Source organism: Seriola lalandi, unplaced genomic scaffold (assembly GCF_002814215.2).
Source record: "Seriola lalandi dorsalis isolate HSWRI2012SDOR001 ecotype SW California unplaced genomic scaffold, Sedor1 jcf7180002054969, whole genome shotgun sequence".
NCBI classification, from domain to species: Eukaryota; Metazoa; Chordata; class Actinopteri; order Carangiformes; family Carangidae; genus Seriola; species Seriola lalandi.
Window position 1 is genome coordinate 251,992 of NW_019525520.1, and position 10,407 is coordinate 262,398.

At 42.9% G+C, this 10,407-nt stretch overlaps 2 protein-coding genes across 3 annotated transcripts in view; both read left to right on the forward strand.

Annotated features, from left to right (window-relative positions):
* The window catches only part of adsl (adenylosuccinate lyase), a 6,090-nt gene extending 1,234 nt beyond the window's left edge, over positions 1–4,856 (forward strand). The window contains exons 2-12 of the mRNA XM_023395784.2: positions 1,164–1,367; positions 1,524–1,568; positions 1,859–1,938; positions 2,073–2,244; positions 2,578–2,624; positions 2,712–2,802; positions 3,390–3,459; positions 3,621–3,768; positions 3,876–4,056; positions 4,401–4,577; positions 4,690–4,856. Of these exons, the coding sequence (XP_023251552.1) occupies positions 1,164–1,367; positions 1,524–1,568; positions 1,859–1,938; positions 2,073–2,244; positions 2,578–2,624; positions 2,712–2,802; positions 3,390–3,459; positions 3,621–3,768; positions 3,876–4,056; positions 4,401–4,577; positions 4,690–4,776 (1,302 nt within the window). The 3' untranslated portion in view covers positions 4,777–4,856. The remainder of the gene's footprint in view (positions 1–1,163; positions 1,368–1,523; positions 1,569–1,858; positions 1,939–2,072; positions 2,245–2,577; positions 2,625–2,711; positions 2,803–3,389; positions 3,460–3,620; positions 3,769–3,875; positions 4,057–4,400; positions 4,578–4,689) is intronic.
* A 255-nt stretch (positions 4,857–5,111) lies between these two features.
* Positions 5,112–8,975, forward strand: tmem150b (transmembrane protein 150B). Of its 2 annotated transcripts, XM_023395797.2 has the most exons (7): positions 5,112–5,341; positions 5,503–5,582; positions 6,236–6,295; positions 6,424–6,491; positions 7,126–7,253; positions 7,405–7,582; positions 8,755–8,975. In XM_023395797.2, exons 2-7 carry the CDS (start codon positions 5,518–5,520, stop codon positions 8,964–8,966), a joined length of 711 nt encoding a protein of 236 aa, XP_023251565.1. In that variant the 5' UTR covers positions 5,112–5,341; positions 5,503–5,517; the 3' UTR covers positions 8,967–8,975. The 2 variants fall into 2 exon arrangements, with proteins under 2 accessions (XP_023251565.1, XP_023251564.1); XM_023395796.2 differs by lacking the exon at positions 5,112–5,341 and having other exon boundaries at positions 5,363–5,582.
* The last annotated feature ends 1,432 nt before the right edge of the window (positions 8,976–10,407 follow it).

The following is a 10,407-nucleotide window of genomic DNA, read 5'->3' on the forward strand; positions in this document are numbered from 1 at the left end:
GGGGGGGGGGGGTGGTATGTGTTTTAACTGTTGACAGACTCTCTCTCACATGCATCACCTCACATGACATGTTAAACACACACACACACACACACACACTAATCGGAGCCGATCAGAGTCCGTCTCTTCTGCTTGTTGTTCGGGGGCCAGCTGTGCGTCAGGCCTGTGGCCGCCGCTCTCTGGTTTGTGTGTGAAAATAGCATCAGGAGAATGTGGCGGTAACAGGAGACCGGCCCCTGGGACGCTTCTGCGTGTTTTGGCCTAAAAAACAAACTATATTTTTCTCCCCGTGAGAGAGATGAGATTTGTTGTGTGCAGCCGTTATTTACACGGAATTGGCCTTCATGTGTTTTTGACCTTTGACACCGCAGGTTTTCGGGTGCAGCGAGAGCGCTGTTTTCAGGGATTGGGACCGATTTCTCGATCAAGTCGTGTTCGGTCGTCCCACCACATGACTGCTCTCTCCCAATAGAGAAAACCCAAATCTAATCAGGACACCGAGCGTCTTCTCACGAGGACGGCACATGTCCGTCGAGACAGCTGAGAAGACGGAAAAAAGAAATCAACAGGCTGTTTGATCTGATTATCATTTCTTTTTAAGACAATTAATTGAAGTCATGGAGTCTTTCAAAAACATTTAATTTAGCTGAATCGTTACAGAACAGCTGACATTACAAGAGCAGAAATATCCTCTATTAGTTTTTATTTACCAGGACATTAGAGCCACATCCATCAGTCGATCAACAGGAAACGAATCGGCAACTATTTTGATAATCATCATGATTTAATTGTGTACGTTGAAGTAAAAAGTCTAAGTATCGTCTTAATATTATAGAAAATTTGATGTTTTTAACAATCGATCAATCGAACTTGGGCTGCAGAAGATTGTGATGTTTTATAGACCGAGTGATTAATTGAGGAAATAATCAGAATATTAAGTTGCAGCTTCACTGGAAATGAGAACATGACGTTGGATTATCTGAGCAGGTGCAGGTGTGATTATCTTGGACATAATGATTCCTGTGTTATGAACTTTATACTTTACAAAATGTGAAATTAAATTGTAACTTCACAAATTCCCTTGTGGACATTCTTCCTCTTTCCCACTGTGTCCATGTCCTCCTCCTCCTCTTCCTCCTCCTCCTCCTCCTCCTCCTCCTCAGGCTTTGGGTCTGCCCATCACTGACGCCCAGATCCTGGAGATGGAGAGTCATGCAGACAGCATCGACTTCGCCATGGCGGCCGAAGAAGAGCGTAAGCTCAGGCACGATGTCATGGCTCACGTCCACACCTTCGCACACTGCTGCCCCACCGCCGCTCCCATCATCCACCTCGGAGCCACGTCCTGCTACGTCGGAGACAACACCGTAAGTGTGATGAAGATTGAAAACGCAGCTACAGGTTGAATCGATTGATCAAGTCTTCCTGATACAAAGTGATTGTTCGTGTAGTTTCTCAAGAACAAAACGCTCGTCGTTAAAAGTTTTCATGTTCTCTAAAGTCGTGGTGTTTTTCCTCCTCAGGATCTGATAATGTTGCGTGATGGATTTGACGTTCTCTTGCCTAAGGTGAGGCTCAGCTGTTTTGCCGGGAAACACGCACACACACACCCATCCAGCGGTGCATCTGTGAAATCAGTGGGAACAGTAACTCTGTGTGTCTGTGCGCCTCAGCTGTTCAGTAACAAGTCAACAGTGTAGAAATAATCACCTCATTTTTTCTTTTCGCAATGTTTTGTCACAAAACGACACGAACCAGGCGTGAGCTTCACGTGTGAGGGTCGTGTGAGTCGTGTGAGTCGTGTGAGTCGTGGCGGTGTGTTGTGCTGTAACTCCAGCCTTTGCTTCGGTTTCCACAGTTGGCCAGAGTCATCGACAGACTGGCGAACTTTGCAGAGAAATACGCTGACCTCCCCACGCTTGGCTTCACACACTACCAGTGAGTCTGAACACAGCTGCACCTCCATGACGGTCCCCTCATCACATGCATCCTCTTCATCAGTCTGCTCTGGCCTCCATCTCTGAGGCCTGATTTATCTAACTCTCTCTCTCTCTCTCTCTCTCTCTCTCTAGGCCCGCCCAGTTGACCACGGTTGGGAAGCGAGCCTGTCTGTGGCTGCAGGACTTGGCCATGGACATGAGGAACCTGCAGAGAGCCCGTGATGATCTACGTTTCAGGGGGGTCAAGGGCACGACTGGGACCCAGGCCAGCTTCCTGCAGCTCTTTCAGGGGGACCATGACAAGGTGGAAATCATCATCTGGTGGAGACGATGAGCAGTTTATGACTAGAATATAATCTACACGCCCCAACGTTTTATTTCAGTCGTGGAGGCCATTTATATCTGACCTCTGGTGACCTTTAGAGGTCATTGACCTCAGCATTGCATTTTCCCAGCAACTGCCCCGTCACTCTCTGTTATAACCATGTTTATCTTTGACAAAATCACAGTTTTGAGTTTGGGTTGTGTGTTCTATGGGATCATCTGCACTAATCAGTTTGATTGAAATTAAGAATTGATTGATTTTTATATCTATGTAATTGTACCAAGTATTTTGTTTCTTGCTCTCCTCCACCAGGTGGAAGAGCTCGACAGGATGGTGACGGAGATGGCCGGCTTCAAAAGGTCAGAAGCCTCCCGCCGTTTCCAGTGTTCAGTGTAAATGAGGGTCCTGTTAACAGGTTATTGAGACTTTGTTCCCGTCTTACTCAGAGCCTACCTGGTGACCGGCCAGACGTACAGCCGTAAGGTGGACGTAGACTGTTTGTCCACTCTGGCCAGTTTGGGAGCGACTGTTCACAAGGTAAAGAGCCACAGCAGCTGGAGACACGTGGACAAATGTCTCCACCTAGTGATGTTTTAGTGGAAGTTGGATCATCTGTACAGCTCTGATCTGTTAAAGGGACAGTTCAGGTGTTCTGTTAAAGGGACAGTTCAGGTGTTCTGTTAAAGGGACAGTCCAGGTGTTCTGTTAAAGGGACAGTTCAGGTGTTCTGTCGTGGGGTTGTGTGAGGTCAGTCGTATACAGTCGGTTCATTACCTGCAGTAGATTCTGATCAGCTCGCTCCCAGTGAGGAGATCAGACCAGGAGCACCGTCACACCAGCAGAGTGACGTGTTTCTGTGGGCGGGGCCACCAGAACCCACCTGTTTTAGACACTTTTAAAATCAAAACAATCTGTTTCTACATAAACCTCTGAAAATATATCTACATGAAGCTTCATTTAAACCGATGTTGGATTGTTTCTGGTGGCCCCGCCCACAGCAGACGGTGTTGATCAGTTGATCAGAATCTACTGCAGGTAATGTACCGACTGTATACGACCACCTCACACCTGAACTGTCCCTTTAACTTGTTGAAGCTCACTGCTGATGCGTCTGTCTGCTGCAGATCTGTACAGACATCCGCCTGCTCGCCAACCTGAAGGAGATTGAGGAGCCTTTTGAGAAAGAGCAGATCGGTACGTTCACTCACAACTGGACCTTTAAATACAATAGCAGTGAAATTATGTTCTGACATCAGTCAGTTGCTGCTCACAGGAAACATCTGCTGATGTGAACCACAGCTTGCAAAATAAATAAATAAAAAAGATGTGAGCGTGACGTTCTCTTGTCCCTCCAGGTTCTAGTGCCATGCCCTACAAGAGGAACCCCATGCGTGCGGAGCGCTGCTGCAGCTTGGCGCGACACCTGGTGGCGCTGGTGGCCGACCCGCTGCAGACGGCCTCGGTGCAGTGGCTGGAGAGGACGCTGGACGACAGCGCTAACAGGTTAGCATCTGCAGGCACCCTGTTCAAAGTTAAGGTTTTATCCAAATGAAAGCCAGATGTTTCATACAGATGTTTCCTTCTCCCTTTTCACACTGAACTTTCTGCAGGAGGATCTCGCTGCCCGAGTCCTTCCTCACCGCGGACATCATCCTCAGCACGCTGCAGAACATCACAGAGGGGCTGGTGGTCTACCCCAAAGTCATCGAGAGACACATCCGCCATGAGCTTCCCTTCATGGCCACAGAGAACATCATCATGGCCATGGTGAAGGCTGGAGGAAACAGACAGGTGGGAGGAGGAAGTACACCGAGAGAGACGGCGCTCAGCGAGCGAGCCGCCACTGACACAATAATAAATCAAGATCTGAGCGTTAAGCAACAACTCATTTATTCTGCTAGAGAGATAATTCACTGTCAGCGGTTTTTTTCTGACCAATTACTTTCATTAAAAACCAACAAAGCCGACTCTCCTTCTGCTTTTGAGCTCGAAATGAGCGGCAACACTGTTGATGATGACACACCGCCGTCACGATTAGATCCTCACCGTCTCTAGAGATCACAAATCAGCTGCCAGTGTGTTCACATCCACGTTCTGCGTAATCCTCCCATCTGTGTGCTGCGTCTGTCCCGCAGGACTGCCACGAGAAGATCCGTGTTCTGTCGCAGGAGGCGGCGGCCGTGGTCAAACAGGAGGGCGGCGATAACGACCTTCTGGCCAGAGTCCAGAGAGACTCGTACTTCGCGCCCATCCTGGGGCAGCTGGACGCCGTGCTGGACCCCAAGACCTTTATAGGCCGTGCTCCGCAGCAGGTGCGACGCCAACAGTCCCTCATCAGTTTGTTAAAACCTTTTTAGAAACGAATGACGTGTAATTAATATTTTTCTTTTCCCTCCTGCTGCTGCTGCGTCCTCTCACCTGTAGGTGTCCAGGTTCCTGTCTGAGGAGGTGCGCCCCCTGCTGGAGCCCTACAAGGCTAAGATGGATGTGAAGATTGAGCTCGAGCTCTAACACGCACCTGTCTTCATCATGGTGTTGTTGCCGTGGTGATCGCTGCATTGTACCTCAATAAAGAACAATGGTTGAATTAATTTCTCTTTATCACGGTTTTCATTTTATTGAAATAATACAAAAGATGATTCATATATTGTGGTAATGAATTATGTTAATAGTGTTCTTGTCATCTTTATTGAAGGTCATGGGGCTTTTACAGCATGCATCACATAAAAATGCTAATTAAATACTCAGGTGAATTATTAATCCACCACTTTATTACTGCACATTTACGATTAACTCTTGCAATCATTAACAGACATTAAGGGCGGAGTTTCAGTTATTAAAGTTTAAGCACCATTCAAGCTCTTATTGTGGTTAAAGAGGAAGAGGAGAGGGAACCCACTGAGGAACTTGCACAAGAGAGTGTTTATCACAGGTCGCTAAACCTCTGACACAGCTGATTTTATCGCTGGGCGTGTGCAGCATCAGGACAAAGTGCAGCAGCGTCCCAGCTCACGTCAGGTTGTGTCTCTGACAGGAGGGAGTTACGTTTCAGGTCTGTGTCTCGACCAGCAACAGAGTGAGTTTCAGGTCACACTCGTCCTTCCTCTGGACACTGAATATAGTTTATGTTTTAATATTAATAATACACTTTTACAACACTTATTATTTGCTTTCTCAGGGAGAGGTGGCTTTTATTTTATTTTATTTCTTATGTTTCCCTTCATATGAACCAAGCAGCAGCTGTTCTGCAACATGTGGCTGTGGGCTCTGCTCCCCGTCTGTCTGGCTGTCTTTGGCACCGGGGGCATTTGGACTGTGTGAGTATTCAGCCGCCTCCTGTCTTAATGTTTTCTTTCTGTTTGTATTTTTATTTTTTTCAAGATTTAATGTTTTATGAATCTCAAACTGAACATGGGAAATGTTCTTTAGTGAAAACTCTTGTGTTCAGGACGTGTACGTTTGTTCAGCTTCTCTGGTGCCAGTTTTCACTCTGGATCTTACACTGAGCCACAAAACGACATTTCTGCTCCTCAAGAGTTTTTAATCATTTTAAAACTACAAACGACATTCACAGCCTTACATCCTCCCCAAGCTTAATGTCATGTTCCCCTCCAACAATAATTATGTATACCACATTAATAAGTTTGTAGTAGTAGTATATAATAAATTATAATTTTTAAATGAGTGATCTGTTGCTAATTTCATTGCTGTTTCCTCATTCGTCCTGTCCTGTTGTAATTGGTAGAACACAGTCCAGATGTACGAACACGTCATTTATATTGTTATTATTATAAAACCTGATGAGTCTTTCTTCTACTTAAAAGTCTAATCTAATAATTAATCATACAAAGTCTTAATGTTTCCATGCGAGTTGTAAAATTACAAGCTGACAAAATGTTGTTTCACCTTTATACATGTTGGGTGTGATGTTTGTGCTCTCAGTCGTGACACTGTCGTTTCTTCACGTCAGGTTTGTTGTGGCTGTAACTAACGGATCAGTGAACCTCACAGAGGGAGTCCCTTACATCAGGTTGGTGTAAACCCTCTCTGTCCTGAGATGATGATGATGATGATGATGATGATGGTGATGATGAATACATACAGCAAAATGCCAAACCAGTTCAGTAATTAACAAATTAATTGTCTCTCTCCTGTTAGCGAGTGCGGCACATACAACCCTCAGAGCTGCCTCTTCTCCCAGATCTGCAACATCTGCTCAGTTTTAGGTGAAGACACGATGATATATTTATACCAGTCCTCACTGATGTTCCTACGTTCCTCTGTACAGCATCAACCTGCTTCACACTTAATTTAGAGCTGCTGTTATTCAAGGCTGCAGTGGTCAACCTGCTGGTTGAAGTCTTGGCCTGTTTTCTACATTTTATTTTGGTAGCACTTTACAGCAAGACTTCCTTATAAAGGATTTTTAAATGGTTTATAATTAGGTTATTAATTTCGTTGACAACACTTTATAAATCATAAATTACCAATTATAAACACATTATAACAGTTTTCTCACATTGATGCAAGCTCACTGTTTGGCAAGATCAAGTTCATGCTTTCTACTAATTAATCTTATTAATGACTTACTACTGTTTATTACTGGTAAAAGGAGCTTATTGTAACTCGTTAATAAATGATGAATGTGTTTTACACTTTACAACAAGGCTCCTTTTCACCAGTTGTATCTGCATCCTGCATGTATGAAAACTGTGTTAAAACTTGTTTATATATTATAATATATAAATGTGTTTGCAGACCGTAACATATAGAATCTAAAATTGTATCTTTCTTAAACTTTTACTTTAACCATAATTCTATGTAACGTCTTTGCCATTTCGCTCTGTCCGTCTCTCTCAGCCCTGTGGATTGTGCTGATCCGTTTCCAGCAGGTTAGGGACTATGGTAACCATGGAAACGCCAACACTGCCGGGATTGTTTTGGGATTCATCGCCTCTGTTGGGATCTCTGTCATCGGCAACTTCCAGGTAACCGCAGTACAAAAATACCTAAATTAATAATAAAATAATAAAGAGTATTTGTTTATCTTTTTATTTTTTAATTTTATTTCTTATTTGAACTCACAATGATTACTCTGTGCTCATTAACGTCTCCACCTCCCCTGCCTTCTCCACTTAGCAATCAGTTTTAATGGAAATTCACCTTTTGGGAGCTTTCCTGGCTTTCTTTGTCGGCCTGGCCTTCTTCTGGATACAGCTGTTTCTAACCTACAGGGCTCAGCCATCCCAGGACCGGTGCTGGGTCGGGCCTGTCAGGGCGACCGGCTGCATCCTCGCTACCATCCTGGTCATCGTTAGTATCCTTCTTTCTGTCTGCATTATAAGAGGTAAATATCAAATCCAAGCTAAGCTGATTCTTGTGAGCAAACAGGGAAATGTTGTTGAATGGACTATTCATTCTCTGGACACATGTTTGTGTGATAATACCCCTGTGGCCCTGTCAGTAAATCTTCATCAACATCATGTTCCAGCTTCATTCGAACTGTTTAACCTGGTTGTTATTTAAAACCACAAATTATCTTATGTTTCCACAATTTGTCCATTACATTAAGCCATTTATTTAAACCTTTATCCGCTACTATAGCTAGCTAGCTTTTAACAATTTATCAAAAGCCTACTGTTCTTTTTTTTAATTTATTCATCCATTACTTTAGCTGGTTTCAACTGTTTATCTATTAAGCTGTTTTAAAATTGGTACTTTTAACATTATTTCAACCATTTATCCATTTCTTTTAGCCATTTCAACCTTTATCTGCTACTGTTTTCAAGCTAACTATACTTTTAGCTAACTGTTTCAACTGTTTATAACTGTTTTAAAATTGGTACTTTTAACATTATTTCAACCATTTATCCATTTCTTTTAGCCATTTCAACCTTTATCTGCTACTGTTTTCAAGCTAACTATACTTTTAGCTAACTGTTTCAACTGCATATTTTAAGATTTGTACTTGTAACATTAGCTAATCCATTTCTTTTAGCCATTTCAACCTTTATCTGCTACTGTTTTCAAGCTAACTATTTAACAACTGCATTTAGCAAACTATTTCAACTGTATACATCATTTTAGCTGTTTTAAGCTAATTCATTATTGGCTGTTTCAAACTTAAACTGCTACTGTTAGCAAATTATTTTAACCCTTTATCCAGATTTTTTAGCTAACTATTTCAACTGTATATATTATTTTAGCAAGTTAAAAATGTATCTATTGCTTTTAACATGAGCCAACCATTTGAACCATTTATAGCCAACCTGTTGTGGGGTACACCTCTGGTTGGGAATCAGTGACACCGTAGTGTTTACAGTTTTAGAGTATAATCATTTGTTGTGAGGTAAATTCACCAGATCTTTATAATTGTCCATTGTGTTTTTGAGTTGACACATATCTTCTACGTTTTAATTTACTTTTTGATTTGCTATGATGTGCATTTCTTTCGTTTTTGTGCTCCTTGACCGCTTCCCCCTCCTTCAGTGGCCATTCTCGCCAGGACAGGCAATCACTCTGGCGCTGCTGTGTGTGAATGGGTCTTGGTCATGTTGTTCTTCTGCCTGTTTGGCCTTTTTGCAGCTGAGTTCAGACACATCGACTGCCACCGGCTCACTGTCCAGAAACAAGCTCTGAGGGACGACTGCAGCCCTGCAACAATAGCAGTGAACTGTTATGTTGCAAACGCGCTCAGCTGAACACACACATGTGTACATATTCAAGTACTGCTGCTTTAGTGTCTTTCGGTGATCAGGGGAGTTTCTAATATTGCTATTTATTATATTTATATTTGCCTTTTTGCAAGATTCAATAATAGATTTGTTTGAAAGCTGTATATTTGAATCTCTTTATATAAGTGTTAATAACATTTAGTACCTTTACCTTTTTATATACTTTTGCTATTTCATAATAAACTCATACGGATAGTAGATAACATATAACCTATTTTTTTTATTTTTTTAAGCCAAAGAATGTATTAGACAAAAATAGCAGAAATAGAGAAAAGCCTCAGAGGATTCATCGATCATCAGAACAGTTGCCAAATATAAATAAGCTGAATAAAACTGGACAGTTCTGAGCTTCTAAACCGTGTAGCAGTAACTCCATACAAACACATGGTGGCACCATTCACCTGTCATTCACTCTGCAGCGATCAGTCACAGGATGAACTCTCTTCAAATGTTTCCCTTTTAAATTCATATTCCAGCTTCAATCTCGTGTAAAAATCATTCATGCATGTATTGTTATCTCCTCTGATATTTTTCTCTGAGTAAAATCCCCTTGACGCTTTCTCATGCATGGTATTTTTATACTCTGTATTATATATTTTTGCCTCCAAGTGTAAAATGAGCTCATGATCATTGCCTAGACAGTGAATACCAGGAAAAGACTGGTGTTTCTCAGCCTCACTCTCCACCTGTCAGCTGGGCAACACAGCAGAGGAAGGGGAACAGAAAAGGAGGATGGAGATGTGAAGGAAATGTTGGGTTAGCGAGAGGAAGAAAAATGACATAATGCATAATGAGAACTTTTTCAAGTGCTTTTATTTTGAAGCTCTTTGCAGTGAAAGCTTTGTGTTACAACTCAAAATTCATGTTATTACAGAGACTTTAGATCAGCTGTCACTATAGATCTTACCTGCGCGCTGAAGACGCCTCTCGCATTACCAGCAGCGACCAGCAGGGGCGCTGCAGAGCGACACCGGCCGATGATCGTTTCACTGATGGGAAAATGCAGCTCTGGCTCCCTGCCAGCATGTTTTTGGAAGATGCCTCCAGTTTAGACAGAGGATTCAGCACAATTTGTCAGGGCTGTTTGAGATGGATAAAACAATGGAGCTCTCACAGCGACGCTGATAGTGGGAGAGGTCCTAGTCTTGGCTCCGGCACTCAAACTCTTTCTCTCATCATTCTCTCAGTTGTGTGTTTATTTAAACATGCACGTCTTGGGGTCTGTTGGCATCGTCTCTGCTCGCACTTTGTGATCAAATTTTCACTTTTGTTTGTATCTTACTCTGATGTCATTTAAAAAAATGTACTGGGGGCACGTAAGGAAGCTTGAGATGGGAATACTGGGCCCCCAGTGTCCCGCTATGTCCCGACAGCATTCTTTCACATACTCCATGCTGTGTGATCAGCA